This window comes from Triturus cristatus, chromosome 4_2 (genome assembly GCF_964204655.1).
Source record: "Triturus cristatus chromosome 4_2, aTriCri1.1, whole genome shotgun sequence".
Classification (NCBI taxonomy): Eukaryota; Metazoa; Chordata; class Amphibia; order Caudata; family Salamandridae; genus Triturus; species Triturus cristatus.
In genome coordinates this window covers 763722696-763748511 of record NC_140586.1, presented here as the reverse complement: position 1 = coordinate 763748511, position 25816 = coordinate 763722696, and the positions used below count along the sequence as shown (strand labels likewise).

The window sequence follows — 25816 nt, the reverse complement described above, 5'->3', positions numbered from 1 at the left end:
AGCGCGCCAGCCGATTGGTGCCTGAACTCAGGGGGGCGGGGGGTGACTCTATAAGGGATCCTCAAGAGATAGCTAACCAGTTTGCAACCCACTATCACACGCTATACAACTCAGCCGCCCCGCATACAACCACAGACTCCCTCCACTTATTGGAGGATATCTCCCTTCCTACCCTTCCGGAGGCAGATCGTAAATTCCTAGATAGCTCTCTCTCCACGGAGGAAATTGCACTGGCAATACGAGCACTGCGCCCGGGCAAGGCTCTCAGCCCGAATGGTATCCCTATCGAGCTTTGCAAGCTTCGCCCAGATAAATTGAGCCACTACTTGAAATCCATGTACTCTGCTAGTCTAGAGGAGGGGGTGTTGCCCTTCGATCAACGTCTAGCGACCTTGGTTGCCATCCATAAAGAAGGTAAACCCAAGACTGACTGCTCCTCCTATCGGCCCATCTCCTTGCTCAACGCTGAGCCTAAAATCCTAGCAAAAGTTCTAGCCAACAGGCTTGTGAGGGTTATAGGAGACCTTGTGCACCCTGACCAATCAGGATTCATGCCTAGGCGAAACGCGGCAATAAACCTCCGCAGAGTCCATGGGGTGTTGGGTAGGGCCTCTACTATACGAGAGGACGTGATCATAGTGTCGTTAGATGCCACTATTGCGTTCGACACCATTGAATGGCCCTATCTTTACGCGGTACTAACAAAAGTGGGACTAGGCCCGGTCTTTGTCAGCTGGATAAAGCTCCTTTACACCACACCGCTGGCACAGGTGGTAGTGAACAACAAAAAATCCACTGCCTTTACACTAGGTCGTGGCACCCGACAGGGTTGCCCCCTATCTCCTCTGTTGTTCGCTCTGGCCCTTGAACCACTGGCAGCTTGGATCCGTAAAGATGTTAGCATTCGAGGGTTGCAGTGGTCGGCAGGCTGGGAGGATCGCATCTCCTTATATGCCGACGACATACTTCTTTACCTTGCCTCTCCCAATCGGTCGCTGATCGAGGTGTTCGATATCCTTGAAGTTTTCGGAAGATACTCTGGGTTCCGAGTTAACTGGCAGAAATCGCTAATATACGTCTTGTATGGGAAACCTCCGCGGCTCCCTCGAAATTGCCCGATCTCAATTGCTACTGAGGGATTTAAATACCTGGGTATATTTGTCTCTCTTGACCCGGCGCTTAGGCATGACCGCAACCTGGGCCCGCCCATGCAACGACTTAAAAGTGACATCATACATTGGAAGTCGCTGCCTGTCTCACTACTAGGCAAGGCTGCCCTGTTTAAAATGATGTCCTTGCCCCGTTTCCTGTATGCATTACAAAATGCCACGGACCCGGTCCCCAACTCGTATTTTAAAGAGATAGAAGGTCTTCAGAGAGATCTCCTGTGGTGTGGAAAGCCCCGCATTGCCTTGCCAAAACTTACGCTCAGTTGGTATGATGGTGGAATTGGGCTATCTTATATCAGAAAATATTACTGGGCTGCTCACCTCACAGCCATAAACCACGGCATCTATGGCCCCCCTGACGCTCCAGGGTTCCGGATGGACCGCTGGCTCCTCCCTAATGGGACCTACGCCCGTGCTCTGTACTCCAAGCCGGCAAAATACACGCTCACAGGGCCCACCAAACACACGGTAAAAATCTGGCACGCTGCGACGCAGTCATTAGGCTGGTGCAATAAACTAACACTCGCCACCCCGCTTTGGGACTCACAGGCCTTAGGCTACCTGGGAAACACCAAAGGTGTTAGCAAATGGGACTTGATCGGCATTTCCAAGATTGGAGACCTGTGGGGTTTGGAGGGAATGAAATCGTTCAGCGACCTTAAGAGCCAATATTCATTAGCAGAGTCTGAGTTATTTAGGTATCTTCAAGTTCGACACGCACTGCAATCTGCAATCACTAGTGACGCCCCCTTACCGGACAGCTCCCCATTAGAGGACAGACTTTTGGACGGGCACATGCCTGAGTGGGCTATCTCCCTGACTTATAGGAAGCTTATAAACAACATGAACGACCCCCTGGCCTTGTTGCGAGAGAAATGGACGGAGGATGGTATTGAGCTGGACGATGAGGGATGGCAGAAGGCGGTCTCGTCCCCTAAAACGGTCGCAATATCAGCGAGGCTCCGACTGGTGCAATTGAAAATACTGCACAGAATATACATAACGGGGCCCCAGCTGGTACATATGGGGGGTCAGGCAGATGGGAACTGCAGGAGGGGGTGCACACAACCGGGCATTTTTATGCACATTTTATGGCACTGCAGACTGATCCAGGACTACTGGCGTAAGATACACGAAATAATGAGTGCCGTGCTAGAAATTGAGATCCAGCCAGAAGCCCCCAGATGCCTCCTTAATATTTGGGAACCAACTGACCTTAATAATTATGCCATGCAATGGGTCACACTCGGATGCACGGTGGCGAAAAGAAATATTGCGCAGCTCTGGGGGGCTTCACATGCACCCACGGTTGCGGACTGGGGACAAGACTTAGATTGGTGTATGCAACGAGAAAAGTCTGTATACATTGCTCGTGGCTGCCCTCGTAAGTGGTCCAAAATATGGGCCCCCTGGAACGCATACCGTGGTAATATCTGTTCCCCCCCCAATTGTTGGAAGCAGATGTCTCCCTCACCGTGTAATTCCTACTGTATGAAGTCAATGTATTCTGACGAATCTTTGTTTTGCTGCCAATTTTGCTATGATTCTGTGATACTATGCCATGTTGTCGAATCAGCTTTAATAAAAAGAGTTACAAAAAAAAAAGTGCGTTATTGGAGTGATAGTTCGAATAAGGAGGGAAGGCCTTAGTTACCAGGATGGTGAGGTTTCTGAATTCAGAATTTCTCCCAACTGACTGTTCCCCAAGATTTAGGGATAGATGTTCGACCTGTTTGCGACTTCAAAATTAATCTGCCTCATGTACAAACACAATTTTGCGAGTCGGTAACCTATTACCGTCTCGTAAAATAGGGTTTGAAACTCGCTTTTAGGAATGGGCATGCCAAGAGTCTCCCTTCCTAATAGCGAGTCTCACTTAAATGTATGATTGTTTTGCTACCACAATTGCAGTCGCAAAACACTTGCAGTTTACCTCCTATTCCAAGCAGGTGTGAAGCCATTCACAAAAGGAAAGGGGTCCCCAGGGGACCTCTTCCCCTTTGTGAGTGTGTTCGAAAATATTTTTTAAGAGCAGGCAGTGGTCCGACGGACCTCTGCCGCCTAGACTTCAATAACAAGCACTTGCAGTGCAATAGGTCTCGCATTTGCTAGAGTTTGATCTGTTGGCATTGTAAATGATAATGCCTTTTATTTATGTGCTTACAAAACCTGCAAGTGGTGTGTAAATGCCGCTTGCAGGATTTATAAACACATAAATAAAAGACATTATTATTTACAATGCCAAATAGCTCACAGTACATTAAGCATCATACTATTCAACACTAGCATAACAATTTGATTTGAACAAAGATAACACAGAACAAATAAATAATATAAAATAGGAGGACACATGAGAAACACGGAAAGCAAAATAAAGTCAATATAAAAAAAGTAAAGAGAGAGAAACAAAAGAGCACATGTGAGATATCAATTAAGCTCAGAGAAAATATTTTCATCTTTTTAAGTATTAAAGTAACGTCAGAAAACATCAAACCTACCTCTTGAAATATACATGAAGTTATGTTCAATCGCCAAATAAAAACAAATTCCACATTAAAGTTGAAGTCAATCTATAAACCGTAATGAATTGAAAGTATCCATAGTAAATAAGCATAATTAAGGAAGTGCAGGGTGTTTTATGCGCATCCAAGCGTTCCCAAATACCTTCCATTCGAAGTACGAGTTCTTGTAGCTAGGAAACATAAAATATAAAAACTTAATGACAATAAGGCCTCCTAAGAAGGCTGGGTGACTGTCAGCTAACCAAGAAAACCAAAAAGAACCCATCTGATATCCAACATTCAAAATTAGAGAAATGGCAGAGAGACATTATGCCACAGATACCGAGTATGTAAATTAGATAAAGCAGTAGGCTGAGTATTCAAGCCCGACAAGAAAAAGAAAGGAAAGTGGCCCTATTGGGAGTAGTCCCAAGTCGACTGTTGGTATGCAACTAAAAACAGAACCATCTATGTGAAGAAAATAAACAAGGAGGCCCATAAAAGAGGAAGAACACCACAGAACATTAAATGTGCATGCCACACCAAACACTGTAGAAATGAGAAGAACCTTAAAAAGAAAAGCCGGCTCAGACAAAATATATTAAGATAAGACTTACGAGTCATATGCATATCATATTATCTTCAAACAAACTATAAGTACAAAATACAGAAAGAAAATAAAATGACGTGAGGAGGATGCACCGTTAACCCCATTCAATACGCCATGTGCGGCCGTAAAACATTAGGCGATCCCGCAAATATTACTCATAATATAAGCAGCGCATTCCCACAACGGTCCTCACGACTCAACATGTCCATCCGAATGAACTACCTGTGATACGTAAATACAAGATCCGTAACACCTCAATTACACTCCACCTATTGTGAAAGAACATGATTTGTTCATGTGAAATTTGAAAAAAGAGTCCTATGTGGGTAAGAAAACCCTACATGGACTACAGTCCAATGAGGGGATCTGGACTGGAGCACCATGTGGGTGGGATCGTGCAGCAGTGAGACCGCTCGTCAGTGGTGAAATATTTGTGTTGATCTCAATAACATCTGGGTGCAGAGAAAATAAATCAGAGCGAAAGGCATAACACCACAAACAATATACAAATAATGTTGAACACAAATGGCAAAATAAAAAAATTTAAATAAAGATAAATACAAATGTGCGGATAGCAAGCTTGAACACCCAAAGGCAACATGACATTTAGATGAGCTGTGCAATTACGCTAACCTAGTCTGACTTTTTAATTTATGCTCGGCTGTTTATGGCATGTAGCTGGTTCTCTGTTCAGTCCCCGGGTCAAGGGCTCTATCACACAGGCCATATGTGGTGCAGCCAGGCACAACTTTTCCTCATTTTTGTTGCTATACAGCACACACGCTACACAAGGTGAGTCCTCAGGGCACGTAACAGTATCTGCGGAAAGAGAGGGCTGGGCCTGGGTCAAAGCGGAGTGAGGGGCCTGGGTCTTGCTGAGATGCCTGCGCCCCCACTGCTAGGAACCCAAGTGACTTGAGAGTGGATTCCCCCGAAGGAAAATATTTGCAATGCTATAGGTCTTGCATTTACATGCAAGTCCTATAGCATTACAAACAAGCGCCAGCCATTGTCCCGGCTGCTTCGAAAGTGAAAGCCAGCATGGCTCGCTGAATGTAAGCAAAGCACGTCATAGTGCCTAACATAGGAGAAACTCAATAAAGAAAATAGTACTCAGTAGCCATGGGAGATTCAAAATGAAGACCAGGACGTACTAAGGAGGGACTAACAAGCCTATTAACGAATCCAAAAGCAGCATTTACGAAAGACTATGACAGAAGCCAATTAAATATGCGGGGACAGTGGGCGCGGCTTCTCTCCCATACTCTACTACAGCAGTCTCGCAGAGCGAGTAGTGCATGCCGCTATGCTCGACTTAATGAAACAGAAACGTTTTGCTTTTCTTTTTTAAATGCATCCCTTTTTCCTTTGAGGAAAATGGGCTGCTTAAAAATACTGCTTTATTTAAAATGCAGTCACAGACATGGAGGTCTGCTGACCCCAGCAAGCCACCATCCCTGGGAGTGCTAGCCATTCCTAATGGGGTCACAAATTGCACCTGCCTCATGAATATTAATGAGGCAGGCAATTTGCGACCCCATTAGGAATCGCAAACAATGTCTGAGACACTGTTGTAAATTCCTATTTGTGAGTCACAAATTGTAAGTCACAAAACTACTCAATTTGCTACTCGCAAATTGATAGGGTCGTACATCTGGCCCTTAGAGTGCAAAAAGTCTACTGAGTTCCATGAAAGCCACAATAGCAACCCCTGTCCCTTGAAGAGCCATTCGTTACAATGCCTCAGACAGTGGCATATTCAAATGAAAAATCGGGGAGTATATTCAATAGTCTGTGAGACCACTGTCTGCACATCCTGACGACTGCAGCCTTCGTAATCACAGTGCAAGTTGTAAACTATTAACAGTTTACACCTTGTCAATGGCTTTTGCCTAACCTCAGTAGGTGCCAATCAGGGCCATCCTTTACAATTACAAAAACAGTTGCAAAGCATTTCGGTACAGGGTCAGGAACAGAAAAAAGGCCGTTCACCAAATTAAAAGTGGCCCTCATTAGTGAATTAGATAGCTAAAAAAAACGTAAAACACATTTTTTTATTTGGTTGATTTTTTTTCAATGATAAAAATGTCTCAGCTCTTTCTCCAACCCTACCAATCCTAATAGCGCACTCACTATTGTATCCTCTCACCACAGAGCTAATTTGTATTTTACACCACAAAATATTCACGTCACACAACAATACATCCAACTTCAGTTGAGCCAGTCAAACTCTATGCTCCGTTCTTATGCCACTAGAATCTTTTGATCACACTATCCCGCTTATTGAAGAGAGATATAAATATTGTGGGCAACATCTTTAGAGCATCGCCCACAATGGGGCTAAAATCGGCTTCAATATGTATACTCATTGAGAAGTATGCTTCTGGGACCTTTCTTTGCATGCACTTGGAATTTTCTTAAAACGTTATTACATATTGATCACTCCTGCCCCAAGTGTGAACCCCAAATACTTTGAAAGATCCTTCTGCTCTTTCAAAGTGATATGATTCCTTGTGCTTTGTCATATATACATTTTTAATTGTTGTGATTTTGGTTTTAGTTGACCTTTCAAGAGGAATACTGATGAATTATGGTTGATGGTCACAGTGCCAATTCTCAGTGTTGGATTGACACAATAATGTTGCTTGCATGTGGGATAACTGCACCGTCTTTTGTTTCTTGCTAGGCTTCATGGGTACTGGTGGCCCTGGGGTGGATCTTTGTTCCTGTTTACATTGCATCAGGAGCTGTGACTTTGCCAGAGTACCTGAGGAAACGCTTTGGAGGACAGAGGATCCGGATATATATGTCTGTCATGTCGCTTATCCTCTACATATTCACCAAGATCTCTGTACGTATACTTTAAATGAGAGCAAACGAGTTTTGTGGTATTCACAATTGTTCTTTGCACTGCACGTTTGTTATACACATTGCATCAAAGCCATACATGGTGGCCATTTTGGGTGTCTCCAGCAGTCGGCTCCAGACTGCACCAAAAGGCATCAAGTGATCCACTGTTGCATGGGGCAGGGGCGACAAAATGTTGTTTGCATTGCAGCATATCAAATGCTTGTACATGCTCTGAATTTAAAGGCAGAAAGAGGGATAATTAGTGTTTGATAAATGAAAGGCCCTATCTATAATATAAGGCAAGCTAAAAAGAGACACAGTTAGTCAACCATTGGTTATTTGAGTCTTTGGCAAGGCATGGTTGATTAACTTTTACTCTTTCCCACAGCATCTAAAACTATGAGTCAATTCACAGAGCCAATTTGGTGTGTAAATATAGCTTCAATAAACAGCTGGATTTACAGTTGCAAGGTATGGGCTCAGAAATCTATTTACTCAGGCACAATATTACCCCATAATTGTTTAATTCTACCCATGAGTAAATCAGACTGAGAGAGGTATGGAGTTGGCATTCAAGAACGGGTTTTTTCTCTTATGTTTGGCATGATCTGACTCTGCTATGACCTTTTCCCACCCTGGAAATCATCAAGCATGTATTCCTAACAAAGTCACGAGTAAATCATTTGCCATTATGTGTAGAGGAAGGAAATATCTTTGGTGGCCAGTAGGGGAAGGGGTTTCTCCATAGGGAAAATATTACACCTCTTTATAAAAAAGTTAAACAATGTGGCTTTTTTTAGAGGCAATGTCATTTCAGCATACACATTTACAAAATGTAGAATTAGACAGATAAAAATGCCTATACCTATCCACAGGCAAAAGCAGGAATTTACACATGTTTTATTGAAGTGTCATGTGCCTGGATACCCTCACGGATGATTGGCATGCTATACATATATACACAACATAAAATGTGTCTGACATACTTTCCAGGCATAATTGAGGAATGTTTTGTGAATATTTTAAATAGATTAATCTGTATCCATTCTATAGTGTAACTTTGTGGGTGTTTAACTTTTTAAAAAGACTCAAAGACTCGAGCGATGTCTCTGTTGTCGCTGTTAAATTTGACAGCGCCATATTTATCAGCAAAATAAACATGTATAATTTGCTTCTCACAACATGTGGAGGCCTGCTGGTAAATAAAATTATGGTACATTAGCACTTGCGTATCCATGATCAGTGACATATCTTGAATCTGGGAAGAACATGTTTTACCTGCAAATTGCTACAACCATCACATCTCAGTTTGATGTTTACTCTATTTATATACATTTCAACTTGTTAGAACTGACCCTCTCTGCAGGTTCATCCCCAAACATTCTATCCCCTCCTTCTGGTTTCTCAACCCATTTTTGTTGGCTTTTAGGGCACTGTGAAATCTACCACTGCAAACCAGAGTTAAAGTTCATGTGCTCAGTCTCTAAACATGGTTACTTTGACCAACATTCAATTCTCACATTTTATTTTGTCCCTAGTAAAATGGTTTACCAAAGCCTTTGCCGAAAAATTGAATGCTATTAGTGGGTCTAGCACTTATTGTCCCTCACGCTTAAGTAGCCTTTTAAAAACTTGTCTCAGGCCTGCCACTGCAGCCTGTGTGTGCTGTTTTAAACTGCCAGTTCGACCTGGAGAAATAGACATTTTGCCTGGCCTAAAAATTCCTTTGCAATACATATAGTTCACCCCTAGGGTAGGCCCTAACCACCCCAAAGAGCAGGGTGAATTGTACTTAAAAATGTGGACATGTGTTTTTTAAGTTTTAAATGTCCTGGTAGTGAAGAACTCTCAAATTTGTTTTTCAGTTTTGCAAGGGTTACCTTATTACATTTACTTAACAGTAACTTTTGTTTGGAAGCAGGTAGACTAGGAATATTCTGTTTATTATCTGACGAATTGTAGTTCAAAGCCCTCTTTAATGGTAACATTGAATTTTAAGTCACAATTCAAAAAATTCCACTTTTAAAAAGTTGCCATTTTCTTGTCATAACCATTTGGTGCCTGTATCTTGGGTCACATGACTAGGTGTAGTTGGAAATTGGCATTTGTGCAATCGTTCCAGACAATTTCACAATAGAGGGTCTGGATGCTGTCAGGATGAACCATCCTTGCATGATGAGGGGGAAGGAGCTGTCACCTACTACACTTGTGCTTCAAAGGCACTGGCCCAGCACGTTCACAATGGGCTTCACAGTAACCCAGTGATTCTTAACCTGTGGTTTGCGGACCCCGGGTATCTGTGACTCCTAATTAGGAGTTCTGCAAACTGTCTAGAAAATTAAATCTTATTACTAGTGCTGGCTTTAAAATTGTACTGCTGCACTGCACCCCAAGTTCAGGAGCAATTAACTTTAAAGTATCTTATACATGGTTGCAGGTACATGGTGCAGAGTTCGTTGTGTGACCTACAATTATTGGGTGTTAATAAAAATGTTAAAGTAACTGAGGTAGTTAACATCCTTGCTGGAGAGGTCTGAGTTTTGACTAGTGGAAGATTAATCCATTACAAAGAAAGAGGGTAAATATGTCTGCTGCAAAACACAACATTTAGAATTGCAGATCACAGATTTGCATTTCATGTAGATAACCCAGTTTGCAATGGTTTTGTCAAGAGACCCTCTTACCACATGCATATAATACAATCCCTTTAATATAGCTCAGTAACCAGCATCAAATAACTGAACACAAACATCAAGGCATTGGTTTTGAAACTTATTTTTTCCCTCAATAATGTTTTGATTCTGAGGTTGCTATTAGAGGTACCTTTGTGCAGTAATATTTTTTATAAGGGCAGGCAACCCCAAACACTGCATTACATTTTTAATTCTGACTCCGTGTCACTGCAGGCCAAGCACTCTAAACATTCAATGCCTAGCTGAATTATGATATAAAACTCATACACCCTGTAGCCCTGATTTCCTAGGCGCTGAATAACACTCTTGTATGAATCATTGTCCATTCATAATATGTGTGTGTGATGTAAATCGCTCAGACACCCTATATAGGGAGGAGTAGCGATATAAAAAAACTAGAAGAATATGAGAGAGCGGCTATGGACACATAGAGCTCTATTGGTGAGTGGTAGTGAGAAAATCAATGGAAAGTAAGGTCATTGTGGGGGTGTCAACAACGATTGTTGCTCAGAGCACGATCTGCACTAAAACCGGCCCTGGACTGACAAAGTATATATACATAACAAAGCTAAATTTAAAATGTAACATGCTCTGTGTATGTGAAGGAATTTGAAACTGGAGCCTAAAAATTAAGTTGATATCCTTAGTTTCACTCGAGGAAACAGCAGAATGACTTCAAACAATAGTATGGATGATTAGTGGCCTCAATTGAAGCACTAGCATGCTGACAAAAAGAGGATTCATTAATCGCAAAAAATACAAAGCGATACAGTGGAGCATAGCATTAAGCTTTGTCCTTTAGAAATAAAAATTCTCTAAAGCTACAACTGTTGGACAGGCCACACGAAGGGCTCGCTCCCTCCCCGCATGACAGGGCCCCAGCCCCCACCGGCTCCCCCGGCCGGGTCAAGCCGCCATCTTGGGCCCTGCACCACGAGGCCGCGTGGCCTCCACCCGACCCTAACCCTGGGCCTGGCCGGCCCCGACATCCCGGCACCACCATCCAACCAGGAGGTGAGCGGACCACTTGGCAGGTCAATGGGAGAACGAAGCGTCAAGGGCTCTTCCCCCGCCAGGTGCCGATCGCCTCCAGCTCCCCCAGGCGCTGGCTCCACCCCCTGCTGGGTGTCTGGACACCTTCATCCCGGGCCCTCCGACCTCCAAGCGCGAGGGTCCGGACATCAAAGGGCGCCTGCCCTATAACTGGGGCAGCTCCGGAGCAGGAAGGCAGTTGTATCCTGGAGTCGAGAGACCCCGAGAGAACTCAGCCTTGACGGACTACTGGCGCTTCCGTAGCCCTATCTTGCGAACTATCGTCCTGCCTGCTGGCGCTGCCGCGGCCTTCTGCAACATCCATCCTCGTCGGGACCTGCTGGCGCTGCCGCGGCCCGTTGTATCGACCATCCTCACCGGGACCTGCTGGCGCTGCCGCGGCCCGTTGTAACGACCATCCTCACCGGGACCTGCTGGCGCTGCCGCGGACCGTGTACCGACCATCTCTACCGGGACCTGCTGGCGCTGCCGCGGCCCGTACCAGCTAAACCACCAAGCTCGAGGATTGTGAGCTAATCATCATTTCATCCGAACTACCAGACTGGTAAACAGACTGTCCCGCTACCCTTTCCCTATCCTGAGAGACCTAAGTCGAGGGGACCTCTGAGTCCAGACCTCCTTGTACTATTTCATCGTACCTTAAGAAGTGCATATAAAGAACGCTAAATCTTCTCCTTGTGTGGTGTCTGTCTGTGGGGGGGGGGAAGTTATTTATCTGTACGATCGCTGGAGACGGCTCTCCCCGGAGACCTCTCCCCTTGTCCTCGGCCGACCCTCCCGGTCCGTCTAACATTGGTGGCCAGCGGCGCGATCCGAATCAACGCGTAATCGTACAGAGAGTAGCTCACCCCACGACAAAACCACGATGTCAGCCAAAGATAGCGGTTCCACTGAAAGATTCCAAATGGATAAGTTGGAAGAATACAGCCACCGCGAACTAAAAGAATTCTGCATGGAACTAGGCATTGCTACCACCGGCCTGAGTACAAAAGATGATTTGAAGCGCGCCCTTGAGTCGTGGACAGAAACTGGGATCGCCGGGCCCTCCGACAGAAACAGTGTCACACCGGAGGGGAACGCCACGGCTCCCGAGGAGCGGGGAACGGGCCTCTCGCAGGAGGAGATCCAGGAAAGAGAAAGAACCAGATTACACGAGTTGGAAATGGCACGACTCAAGATGGACGGTGAACTCAAGTTAGCCGAGCAGAAACTAAATCTAGAGCATATGCGGCTCCGAGAAGAACGAGAAGAAAAGCAGAGACAGAGAGAGCTTGAGTGAAAGAGAATAACACTCGAACACGAGCGCAAACTGGCGGAAATAGAACTTCGGAAACAGAATAAAGAACCGGGGGTGCCTGAGCGACCGCACACCCCGGGGCCAACCGAGAAAAAAGTCCACATCCCCAAGGATGTTGTCCGAGAGTATGTCCGAGAAGACGACATACAACAGTGGTTCAAAGCCTACGAGATCGCCATGACCTCCCACCGGATCGACCGGAGTGATTGGGGAGCCGGACTATGGGGGAGGTTCGTCAACGAAGGTCGCGATGCCCTGCTGCAGCTCCCAGATCACCAAATGTCGTCCTACGACCACATGAAGGCTGCCCTCCTCACCCGCTACGGCCTCACACCCGAGATGTACCGCCAGAGGTTCAGAGATTGCACCCGGATCCCGGGTACAACTTGGGTGGAGTACGTTAACTATTTCAGCCGAGCCTTCGAGGGTTGGATCAAGGGGAGCCATGTCACGACCTACGAACAACTCTTTAACCTTATGGTATGGGAGCACCTGTCGAACAACTGTTTCCTCGAGCTCAGGCAGCACCTCCTCGACAGTAAATTGACTGACCCCCGGCAGCTCGCCGCCGAAGCTGACCGATGGGAAAGCACCCGAGTGGGCCGGAGAGGGCCACACGAGCAGAACCGAAGCAACCAAGGCCAGCACCGTCCTCGAGGAGGAGGAGGCCAGGGCCGAGGGAGAGACACCATCCCGGCAACGCCCGTGGCCAGCACCCCGCCCCCGGCCGGCCGGGGCAACCCCCGATGCGTCCTGGGTTCCGAGCCAACGTCACGTGCCACCGATGCCAGCGAGTCGGCCACTACGCCAATGACCCGAGCTGCCCGCAGAACCAAACACCAAGGCCCCGCCAGGTAGCTGCCGCCGCCCTGGGGGAAGAACGACTATCAGAGGAACAGGAAGAATATGAGCCGGCCCGGCCAGAGTGGGAACCGGCCGCCATGATTCTAGCGTGCCTCGGGGGAAAAGACATGGTCCCGCGGGCTCCCCTACCCGCCAACACCCGGAAATACGGTCAGTGGGTGACCATTAATGGGCGTCGGGCCGAGGCCTTACGTGACACGGGCGCCAGTGTGACGGCCGTCCGCTGTCACCTGGTGAAGCCCGAGCAGATCCTGCCGAACATTCTCTGCCCCGTCCGCTCAGCCGACAATTCCGAAAGTCTGTGTCAAATGGCCTGCGTCCCATTCGAATGGGGAGGGGTCTCCGGCCTGTTGAAGGTGGCGGTCCGGGATGATGCCCCCGTGGACTGCCTCCTGGGGAATGACCTCGAGAGTTCCCCGTGGGCCACCGTCGAGAGAAGAGAGCACCTGGGGATGCTGGGCCTCCCGGACTGGGCCTGCATAACCACCCGGTCCATGGCCGCCCGTGCTGTCCCCCGATCAGAAGAACCGGAATGGCCAGCACCTCCACCCCCGGTCGCCCCAGTAGAGGACAACGACGAGGCCAACCCCCCAGAACCAACGGCCGAAGGAGTCGCGCAACCCCAGGACCTTCCCGGCCTGGCTCAGTGGCGTCAAGAAGGGGGGCCCACCCAAGAACAGTTCCGCCAGGAGCAAAAGACCTGCCCCGCCCTCGAGGGACTCCGACAGCAAGCCAGCGCCCAGAGCGCAGGGGACGCCACCGGAACTCATTGGGTCTATTGGGATAACGACCTGCTATACAGCGAACAGAGAATCGCGGAGATAGGGGCCGGTCGGGTGCTGGTGGTACCTCTCCGCTTCAGAGACTTCCTACTCAACCTGGCCCACGATGTCCCCCTGGCTGGACACCTGGGCCAGGACAAGACTTACAGTCGCCTAGTGACCCACTTTTTCTGGCCGAAAATGAGGAACGACGTCCTGAACCACTGCCGGTCCTGCCCCACGTGCCAAGCCAGCGGGAAGAGTGGCCGTAAGCTGAAAGCCCCTCTGCAACCCTTCCCTGTGGTCACCACCCCGTTCGAGAGGGTAGGAATAGACATTGTGGGGCCCCTGGACCCCCGCACGGCACAAGGACACAGGTTCATCCTGGTACTGGTGGACCACGCCACCCGCTACCCCGAGGCGGTGCCCCTACGAACCGTGACAGCTCCGGTGGTTGGCCGGGCCCTAATGGGGATCTTCTCCCGGGTGGGCTTCCCCCGGGAAGTCGTCAGCGACCGAGGCACGAACTTCATCTCCAAATACATGAAGTCCCTCTGGCAACAATGCGGGGTCACCTACAGATTCACGACCCCCTATCACCCCCAAGGGAACGGACTAGTGGAGCGTTTCAACCGCACTCTCAAGGGGATGATTGGGGGATTGGAAGAGCCCCTCCGTCGCCAGTGGGATGTACTACTCCCGTGCCTCCTCTTCGCCTACCGAGAAGTTCCCCAGAAGTCCCTCGGCTTTAGCCCTTTCGAACTCCTGTACGGGCACCCTGTGCGAGGGCCCCTCAGCCTAGTCAGGGAAGGTTGGGAGTTGGCCCCCCTAAAGACCCCTCCAGACGTCTTCAAATACCTCCTGGCCCTACGCAATCAGACCCGGCGCTTCAGGGAGATGGCCAAGGCGAACCTCGAGGCCAGCCAGGAAGACATGAAGAGATGGTATGATCACAATGCCTCCTCCGTCGAGTTCGAGCCTGGTCAACAAGTGTGGGTGATGTCCCCCACCGAACCATGTGCCTTGCAAGATAAGTGGACGGGGCCCTTCAAGGTGGTCGAGCGCAAAAGCCCCGTCACTTACCTCATCGACATGGGGACCTCCCGGAACCCCCTTCGGGTCCTCCACACCAACAGACTCAAACCACACTTTGTGCGCTCAGAACTCAGCCTCCTGATGGCTACGGACAGTGGGGCAGAGGAAGACTCCGAACCCCTCCCGGATCTCCTGAAGACTCAGGAGAATGACGGTTCCGTGGACGGGGTCCGGCTCTCCGATGCCCTCACCCCGGAGCAACGCCAGGGCTGCCGGAACCTCCTGCTGCGATTCGCTACCCTGTTCTCCCTCACCCCCGGGGTCACCCCTTGGTGTTTGCACGACGTGGACACCGGGGACAGTCCCCCTATCCGACACCGGGCCTACCGCGTACCAGATCGGGTACGGGCCTGCATACAAGAGGAAGTGGCCAAAATGCTCACGATCGGGGTCATCGAGCCCTCGGACAGTCCCTGGGCCAGTCCGGTTGTATTAGTCCCCAAGGCCGCTGCCCCCGGCACCACACCTGAACTGAGATTCTGCGTCGACTACCGGGGCTTGAACGCTGTCACCCGGACCGACGCTCATCCTATCCCCCGAGCGGACGAATTGATCGACCGGCTGGGGGCCGCCCGCTACCTCAGTATCTTCGACCTAACAGCGGGCTACTGGCAGATCGGTCTCACACCCCGGGCTCAGGAACGGTCAGCCTTCTCTACCCCCGATGGCCACTACCAATTCAGGGTCATGCCCTTCGGCATGAAGAACGCCCCCGCCACGTTTCAACGCCTTGTGAACCAGGTCCTGGCGGGGCTCGAAGAGTTCAGCGCTGCCTACCTGGACGATATCGCTGTATACAGCCGCCACTGGTCCGACCACCTCCTCCACCTCCAAGAAGTCCTACAGGCCCTCCAGCGGGCCGGACTCACAATTAAGGCCGGCAAATGCCAAATTGGCCAAGGGTCCGTGACCTACCTTGGGCACCAAGTGGGAAGCGGGCTGGTGGCCCCGCTGCAACTTAAGATTGCTGCCATCCAGTCCTGGCAGCCCCCCGTCACCCAGACTGAGGTCCGAGCCTTCTTAGGGCTCACCGGCTACTACCGGCGGTTCGTGAAGGACTACGGCAGCATCGTGGGGCCCCTTACGGGTCTCACGTCCAAAAACCAACCAAAGCGGATTAACTGGACCCCCGATTGTCAAGCGGCCTTCGAGAAGCTGAAGGCCGCCCTGTGCACCGCCCCTGTGCTCCAGGCCCCCGATTACGGTCGGGAATTCGTGGTGCAGACAGACGCCTCCGACCACGGCATCGGAGCGGTTCTTTCCCAATTGAACCCCGAAGGTCATGATCAGCCGGTGGCCTTCATCAGTCGACGTCTCCTGGCCCGAGAACAGCGCTGGAGCACCATCGAGAGGGAGGCCTTCGCAGTGGTGTGGGCCCTCAAAAAGCTCCGGCCCTATCTCTTCGGTACCCACTTCCGGGTACAAACCGACCATCGACCCCTGCAGTGGCTGATGCAGATGCGGGGGGAGAACCCAAAACTATTGCGCTGGTCCATTTCCCTGCAGGGAATGGACTTCACCGTGGAGCACCGACCGGGCCAAGACCACGCCAACGCAGATGGCCTGTCACGCTTTTTCCGCCTCGACGAGGAGAGTCCCCAAGAAGATGGGTGACTCTCCCCGCCTTCAGCTGGGGGGGACGCATGTTGGACAGGCCACACGAAGGGCTCGCTCCCTCCCCGCATGACAGGGCCCCAGCCCCCACCGGCTCCCCCGGCCGGGTCAAGCCGCCATCTTGGGCCCTGCACCACGAGGCCGCGTGGCCTCCACCCGACCCTAACCCTGGGCCTGGCCGGCCCCGACATCCCGGCACCACCATCCAACCAGGAGGTGAGCGGACCACTTGGCAGGTCAATGGGAGAACGAAGCGTCAAGGGCTCTTCCCCCGCCAGGTGCCGATCGCCTCCAGCTCCCCCAGGCGCTGGCTCCACCCCCTGCTGGGTGTCTGGACACCTTCATCCCGGGCCCTCCGACCTCCAAGCGCGAGGGTCCGGACATCAAAGGGCGCCTGCCCTATAACTGGGGCAGCTCCGGAGCAGGAAGGCAGTTGTATCCTGGAGTCGAGAGACCCCGAGAGAACTCAGCCTTGATGGACTACTGGCGCTTCCGTAGCCCTATCTTGCGAACTATCGTCCTGCCTGCTGGCGCTGCCGCGGCCTTCTGCAACATCCATCCTCGTCGGGACCTGCTGGCGCTGCCGCGGCCCGTTGTATCGACCATCCTCACCGGGACCTGCTGGCGCTGCCGCGGCCCGTTGTAACGACCATCCTCACCGGGACCTGCTGGCGCTGCCGCGGACCGTGTACCGACCATCTCTACCGGGACCTGCTGGTGCTGCCGCGGCCCGTACCAGCTAAACCACCAAGCTCGAGGATTGTGAGCTAATCATCATTTCATCCGAACTACCAGACTGGTAAACAGACTGTCCCGCTACCCTTTCCCTATCCTGAGAGACCTAAGTCGAGGGGACCTCCTTGTACTATTTCATCGTACCTTAAGAAGTGCATATAAAGAACGCTAAATCTTCTCCTTGTGTGGTGTCTGTCTGTGGGGGGGGGGAAGTTATTTATCTGTACGATCGCTGGAGACGGCTCTCCCCGGAGACCTCTCCCCTTGTCCTCGGCCGACCCTCCCGGTCCGTCTAACAACAACCTTCCCTTTAAAATTATAATTTGAATTTCTGTTTATGAATTAAAGAAAATATTTTATAATTTGTGCAGTTGATGTATACTTCTTTTGGTATTTGTGTATTTTTTTGAGGTTCACATCCTGGAAATTGGTTAGGCAAGAGTCTCTGACTTCAATCAGTGATTTATTGGGAGTCCATGCAAGTCAAAAGGTTAAGAACTGCCCTAACCTAATGTGCTCCCAAACACACTGAGACCAGGGCAGAGAGGCAGAAAATTCCAGACACCTTTGTAGTGTTACCACACCAGAAGCTTCTTCCACTTCAAAGGGAGCATCAGGTATAAAAATGTGACCCTCAAGCCCACTCTGCTGTATGCTCCTAGACCTGTGGATACTACAGAAGAAGGACTGACCTGCTTCATTAGGCCTACCCTGCTGTCTGAGAAGGAAGACTAGACCTGCACCCTGCATCCCAGGCTGAAGGAACTCCCAGGGGCAGCTGACTGACCTTCTGCTCTGAGCTACAGGGACACAACAAGCTTCTATCAGATCTGCGGTAACTGGACCTGCATAGATCTGCAAACGGACCTGTCTGAGCCAAGATTGCCTCTACTGAAGTGAGTTCCTGATCGCAAAGAGGTGCCTTCTAGGTCCTGTACCCTTGGTGTGGAATCAGTTGAACTCCTCCTATAAGAAAATCCTGAAGTTTATGCTCGATATTGGACCAGTTTGTTGCAAGATCTTTCTGTCTGTGCTGAACCCGACTCTTCGCACTGCAGCGACCACCAGGGACAACCAGCAATGCGAAAGCTGCACTTTGCCCTACAGCATCGACAGCCCACAGTGACCGCCAAAGCGAATCTTCAGCAATGACCTTCCGTGACACTTGGCAGGATCTTCACGTTACAGTAATGACTGTCCGCAACACCCAGCCTACTCTTTGCATAATAGTGACAACTATCCGCAACACTCACCCTGTTCCTCGTGGTATCCTCCACCATGAACAGAAATCTTTGTGCTGGACTTTTTCAGTGGAACTAACTTCGTCCCTGTTTCCTACCATTCTTAATTGTGGTCTGCTTGAACTTGTGACTTTTACCTGGTCTGGTACGACCAGGTAACCTCAAGTGGCTCTTTATACTTTTAGGTGCTATACTTACTTGAAACCTTTAAAATTGCATATCTCCAGTTCTATTGATAGAAGTTCTGTCATTTTGTCTCAAATCGTTTTCTAAAATGTATTTTTCTAAATTGGTGTGGGATTTTTCTTATGTTGAATTTTTTATTTATTAATGTTTGTGTGCTGCATAAATACTTTACACATTGTCTCTAAGTTAAGCCTGGTTGCTTTTGTGCCAAGCTACCTAGCTAGCTCTTCTCTGAATGGCTTTCCTTTGTTATTCTATAACTTGAATCTTTTTTTCCCTTTCTCTTGACAACTTCACTCTTCAAAAACAAATCTCATTGTTTGTGTTTTTCTAGTATCTATTAGTAGATATTCTGTCTTGGAAACATTAAGTGTGTTTATCAAGAAAAATATATTGCTCTTAGGCATCCTGATCCTTTCTGGTTGTACACTCATGTTTCAGAATTGAAAGACTTGGACTGAACGATTTGTTTAAGCAAAAGAGCTCCAAATTTCAGAAGCATTTCTAGAGACAAGCAGCCATTCAGTATAAATACAACGTTACATTTAAATGTAGCAGAAATTGTTGTCATATCTAAAGTAAACAACATAACAGAAACCAATAAAATACAAAAAGTAATATAACATTAAAATGAAAAGATAACAGGGAACAATGAAACAAAACAGTGACCATAGAATGTAACACAACAACAGCAGTAATAAACAACGATACCTAAACATAATGATTTAGCGTTAAAACATAGTAGCTCCAAAACAAACAGAGTACATCACCACTGCAACAAAGTGCTAAACACAAACATGCACAAACACTCTTGTCAAACATTGCATTCTCCACAATCCTGTTTTCATAATATTGTGGGAAAGGTGTTCGCACCAAGCACTGCCTTAGCACCAATGAAATGAAATAGCACCATTCAAAATTATTTTGTGACTCGGCCCCTAGATTCAGCAGTCTCGTGAAATTCTGCATAACATATTGAACTCCTACCTGCTCTACTGCATTTAACAAAATCCCAAAGCCCATTTCACTTCCTCTCAAACAACTATGGGCCTGAGTCACAAAGGTAATCATAAACCTTTGTGTAAGTTTACAATTTTTTTCAATTCACAAATGATTGTTTCTAGTATTATATTTACTACTGCAGAGGACTGTTATAACATTTTATGTTCAGTGTCTCCACCATGAGTGCGGAGACTTCACAGTTGTAAAGATACTACTCATAAAATTAATTTGAGAATAGCAACAAATCATAAACTTTCACAAAAATGCAGGTGTCCACTTGAGCAAAGAGTGAACATGGCTGTGCTAAATACCTATATCAGTTCTGAATCTATAAGCAAGTCATGGTCTTCAAAATGGTGACATATGTAACTAAATCTTTTCCATTAGCTTGCAATGTTTACTATTTGACTTTGTAGGCCCTTCCACCCATCACTTCGAATGGTGGACCATTAAATCACCTGAATGTTGGTGTTAGCCAATGCATTGTATTGAATCTTGTGCCCTGGACGATTGTTGTATGGTAGGGAGAATGTGGGCAGGGGAGTGAGTACAAGGCGGTGTGTGCAAAACGATTCGAACAACCTAAGCAAATACATGTTGATATTTAAAGTTTGCCCAAGAACTCTAATTATACTAATGAATTAAGATTCTCAGATAGTAGGCGATTGCTATGTTGAGGTTTTTAGTAGAAAATAGAACACCCACTACAGCGGGGGGCACATATTTATGCCAATCGATAGTAACAGGAAAAGATCAGTATATCCCCCATTGGGAATCCAGTTAGCTAAGTTTAGACATCCCACCCTAGGGATCCTACATACTTTTCCAGTCGTTCCTGCTAATGGTGGATCTCAATCTCCTCCACAATTCTATTATAACTGCACTCATCTTGTTTGGGACTGACCCCTTCCTCGATAACTGAACCTAAAGGGTTTGTTTCACATTTCCTACACAGAAGCAAATTAGTGACTCATTAAGAGATCCTGTGGGTGTGTATGAGGCATTCACCCTGCCGACTCTCAGCTTCCATGCGAGAGAAAACTTTGCTCTGTCTAAACTTAGCTGTGTTTAAAGTCTGGGTTCCCAAAGTTGCTGACCATACGGTTGTATACTGCCATTCATCACTCACTTGCTGCTTTATGTTAATCACTGGGTTAATGTTCCATACAGCCATCACTTCTCCAACCATTTCTTTAATTCCAGGGGCCACTTTGCACCTGGAGTACCAAGGGGAATTAGTCTCTCAGTGGTTTAAGTAAATCTTCTACTCATCATTTCAACCCCTTAGACCTAAAAAGATCTGCTCCCATATTGGGGGTTGTACCATCCCACACTAAGGAATCTTATAGTTTTAGATTCTGATGAAGTTTAGTGTAACAAGGCTGAAGCTCATGCCACAAGTTGTGCCCTGTATGGCTGAACACTATTCTCCTTGTACATTTTCTGTCTGTGTGTGACTCAACTAGAACATTCATCAATCAAGCTTACAACAGCCACTTCCAATCACATTGAGCTCTTCCCATTCATACCATGGCCCCTATCTTTCCCTTCTTGCCCCACCTATCTCCTCAGTCACAAACTCTGGCAAATCATGGATTGCTTGCAAGGGAAAAGAAGACGTCTACGAAGTTCAGATTCATTTTCATATTTTTTCTTCTGTGACCATAATTGTATTTATAGTGTCTCTTTTAATGTTTTAGTGGCACCTATTTGGCCAGCGCTTGGTTAATAGTTAATTTTCTTAGGTATTTACCCAGATACAGGCTAGGAATTATTTACTTTTTAGCTAATGACCTTGAAATTAGTAGGAAATTTCACTATTTGCATGGTCGCTGGATAAAACAGTAGAGAACCTGTACAGATTGGCTGTTGGCCTTGAAAATAGCAGCAAAACCTTTCTGTAAGTAAACAAGTGAACACTTGCTTAATAGTAGAAATGTTGCACTGCTTGGCCAACGGCTGTGCAGATAGAAGATTCACTATTTAAACATTAACTGAAAAGATGATTCTGGAATGTTTGGCTGGTGACCGTGCAAAAAGTAAGGACTCATGACTACTTACCTGACTACTGGCTAAATAATGGAAAATAAAAACACTGCTTGGTTGAGAGCTGTGTAAATAGTAACAAAACTATTACTATTTACCTGGCATCTAGCTAAATAGCAGAGATTTAGTATGATTCAGCTGGCAGTCATGGAAATAACAACAAAAGTCACTACTTACCCAGTCAATGGCTGCATAGCTGAGACAAAGCATTTTTTGTCTAGCAGCTCAGCAAATAGCAAACAAACTTCACTGTATACTCAACCGCTGGCTAAGTGACAGAAATGATGCCCTATGTGTTCGACAGCCATGTAAAATAATCTCTTTCTTTATGTGGCAGCCGGCTAAATTAAAGAGAATACACACTGTCTGGCCTGCAGCCATACAGATAGCAAAGAAACATCACTATTTACTTAGCTGATGGGTAAACAGTAGAGATCATGTACTGTCTAGTGGGTGGCATGACAAAAAGCAAATAACCTACATTATTTACCTGTTCACTAACTAAAAAGCAGAGATTAAACACATTTTGGTGTATGCCAGGAGGTTATACTAAAAAACACTTCCACTATCTAGCCAGCCACCGGCAAAACAGGCAAGAATATGCACTGCTTAGCCAGTAGCCATTCACATAGCCAAGAAACTATATTATTTACCAGGCCACAGGCTAAATTAATAATGTTACGCACTGGTCGGAGTCTGTGCAAGGAGCAAATAAGCGTCGCTGTTTTACCAGGCTGCAGTTAATTAGCATGGAGCTGAATGAGGCAGTTTTCCAAATATAAGGCAGTTACAATTGAGGTGTTCTCCTGGTTTAAAAAAAAAACACATATTTGATTGGATGTTGTGAACATGAGAGGAATAAAATTAGATAGTGTGTTGAGTGGATTAGTAACTAGATCTGGCTCTGGTAAAAAAAAGTAATACAGATAAGGATAGGGTTTTTAATGTGTACAGTAAACAACACCTGCAGCAACTCATTTTTTATCAAGTATGGTCCTTCTAGAATGTGGTGTGAACGTGTGACCAACTGGTTCTACTGGGTTGGCATGCAGACTGTGCTAAAAGTGTATTGGGAGAAGGGTGTTAAAGACACAGGTCACTATTTTTAAAAATTTGAGATGTTTAGACTACTTTTAAAGCTTTTAAAAAGGGTTTTGTTTCCTAGCGAGGGCTTGCTAAAATGTGTACTGTAGTGTTAAAGTCATGAAACTATGAAGGTAAATATGTTTTTGGACACCTGTTTTTTTTTCATGAATTCCATGCAATGGTCACAAATAAGTTGTGGCTATACAGAAATAGGCATTCATTTTGGTGGTCTTTGCAAAAGTGAGCGAAAGGGTTCTGCAGTTACAACACTAAAATATGGAAGGAATGTTTTGATTTGCTGTCATCGTCTAAACTGGGGTGGCATGGTGAGCAAAAGAATCATGGATTTAACCCAGATCTTTTGCCTGGGGGAGAATGTTTTGATTGGTTCTGCATTCTGTCCATCAATTGTATATCTTTTGTCATCTGCAGGATCAGACTGTGCAAAGTTGAAAAGGTTGCCATTTATGGTTGCTTTGTATGAGAGTGGTGTGCCATTCTTATGCATAGTTTTCACAAACCCTGAGACTATTGCATCTATCTAATAAGAGAAAAAAACAGCTATTTGATCAACACACTCAGGGCCAGATGTACGACCTGCCAAAATAGAGGCTCACAAATTGTTTCGCATTTGCGACTCGCAATTTGCAAGACGCTATTTGACATGTATAACAGTGCGTTTAACTCTGTTTGCGATTCCTACTGGGGTCACAAATTGCGAGGCTCATGAATATTAAGGAGCCTCTCGCAATTTGCTAGCCCATTGGGAATGACAGGCCCTCCCAGGAATGGTGGACTGCTGGGCTAAGCAGACCACCATGTCTGTGACTGCTTTTAAATAAAGCAGTTTTTTTTTATAAATGCAGCCCGTTTTCCTTAACGAAAAACGAGATGCATTTAAAAAAAAAAAAAAAAACGTTTTCGTAAAAGTTTTGGTTCCTGGGACCATTGCCTGCCCTAAAAAAATAATATTACATGCCTTTTCAAAGGATAAGGGGTCCCCTGGGGACACCTTCCCATTTTCCGAATGCAGGTAATTTGCGAGGGTTTTGCGACCGCAATTGTGGTTGCAAAACATTGGTACATAGCTTTGCGGTCGCTATTAGGAAGGCCCCTTCCTAATAGCAAGTCGCAAAACAGTATTTTGCGAGTCGCAATTTATTTCGAAGTCTCAAAATTCTGTTTGTACATGGGCCCATGCTTTGTAGCCTGCACAAACGGGTCTAAGACCCATTTGCGCATGCTAAAAAGTGTTTTACATCTGGCCCTCAATCTTTTGGTATGTGAATTAAGTTAAGTTTCTTTTTAAGCAAAGATATTGATGAAAAATATAAATGTGTCTGTGAGATTGTAAAAAAAAGTCTGAAATTTATACAAAAGTTTTATAAGTGAGATGGTTTATGACTGGTAGTATGAGTGTTTTTATATATTTATTAATAAGAGATTAAGACAAAGTTTGTGTCAGGTGCAGAGTAGGTGTCTATGAAGTTAGCCTACAGTATATTGCCATGGGGCTCCATATTCCCTTGTGTTGCTTTACTCCATTCTCTAAATAGTAGAATAAAACACTGTACTCTAATGGTTTAAATTATATGTAATAGTGTATTTGAAGATGTGAAAGTTTTATATGTATATACAGGATATGCTTGTTACAAATAATGTTTCTCTTTGCATTCTGGGACTCGTAGTGCTATTTATTCCATTGTAAAGAGGATAAGAACACTCAGAATTGTAAGAGGAAAACATGCACTGTAGGTGTATATCAATGAATCAATCAGGGGTTTTTGAAGTTCAGCTACTCACCCGCGCCGGTTCCAAGGCACTGGGGGGGAGGGCAGCTCTGTTAAGTGCTGGGGTCAATCGAATAGCCAGGTCTTGAGGTCCTGAACTGGAGCAGTGTAGGGCTTTGCCAGAAGTGGAGGAGGAGGTCGTTCCATATCTTGGCTGCGAAGTAGGAGAAGGACTTTCCTCCCATTCTGGTCTTGTAGATGCGTGTGTTGGTGGCTAGAGAGAGGTAATGAATCATGAACCTGTGAAACTTCTCAGTTATCTACTAGATATTCTTAACCATAGCTCTTTACCAAATCATAAGGCAGATTTGTATATGCTTATCAATCAATCAATCAATCAATCAATCAATCAATCAATCAGATGTTTGTTAAGTGCGACTACTCACCCGTAAGGGTCTAAATCACCAGAAACAAATATAGTATAGGAAAAAACACAAAAAAACACAATGGTCTATTGCACATTACTGCTCTGTGTTAACATTATACATGATAATTTTTCTTCATAATCTTCTTCATCATATCAGAAATGTTCACAGATCCAATCTTTTTTCACCTTGTCAACACGTTTCGGTGATTGTATGATTCTTCAAGACAAAATATACTTTCTCCAACGAATAGAATAAACTATGTAAAACCTGTTAAATAGCAGTGCACATATTAATCTATAGTATCACCCTCTACCCTGGATCTCTGCATGCTGAGAGTGGTACAACCCTGTATAACAACCTCCATCTTTCAATCTTTCTTTCAAGCCACTGTTCTTCACATGTCTCAAAAGATGTTCTACCACACACTTGTACTTGCATAGAGCAAATATGAACTATAGTATCACCTCTTACAACAAAGACTCACATCCTTCATGTCATACCATTAATTCATGTTCCACTCACCAATCGATTAGAGTGACTGGTTCCGCTTGGGGACCTATATGTTGAATAGAAAATACCACCAGGTATCCCTCAATAAGTGGTTCCCCAAGGTCGGAAACTCAAAACCAGACCCTTGATGTAAATCAGTAAATTAATCAGAGGTAATGGGGAATACCAGTATCTCCCACCCCAATTATTCTTGTTCATAATATTTATAATATTTTGGATCTGCTTACCCTTTTATGAGAAAAATCTGTTACAGTCCTCTAATCCTGGATCTGTCCATGCCCTACTGGTGAATATAAATGATGAAACTCAGTCCTTCTCACTGTTTCTCTTTGTCACCCACTTTAC

General features: G+C 46.5%; 1 protein-coding gene across 4 annotated transcripts in view; it reads left to right on the top strand.

Annotated features, from left to right (window-relative positions):
• Positions 1 to 25816, top strand: part of LOC146835006 (sodium/glucose cotransporter 4-like) — a 736053-nt gene that overhangs the window by 208764 nt on the left and 501473 nt on the right. For all 4 annotated transcript variants that reach the window (XM_085602666.1, XM_085602670.1, XM_085602669.1 and 1 more), the window contains one exon: positions 6967 to 7131. In XM_085602666.1, the coding sequence (XP_085458792.1) occupies positions 6967 to 7131 (165 nt within the window). The remainder of the gene's footprint in view (positions 1 to 6966; positions 7132 to 25816) is intronic.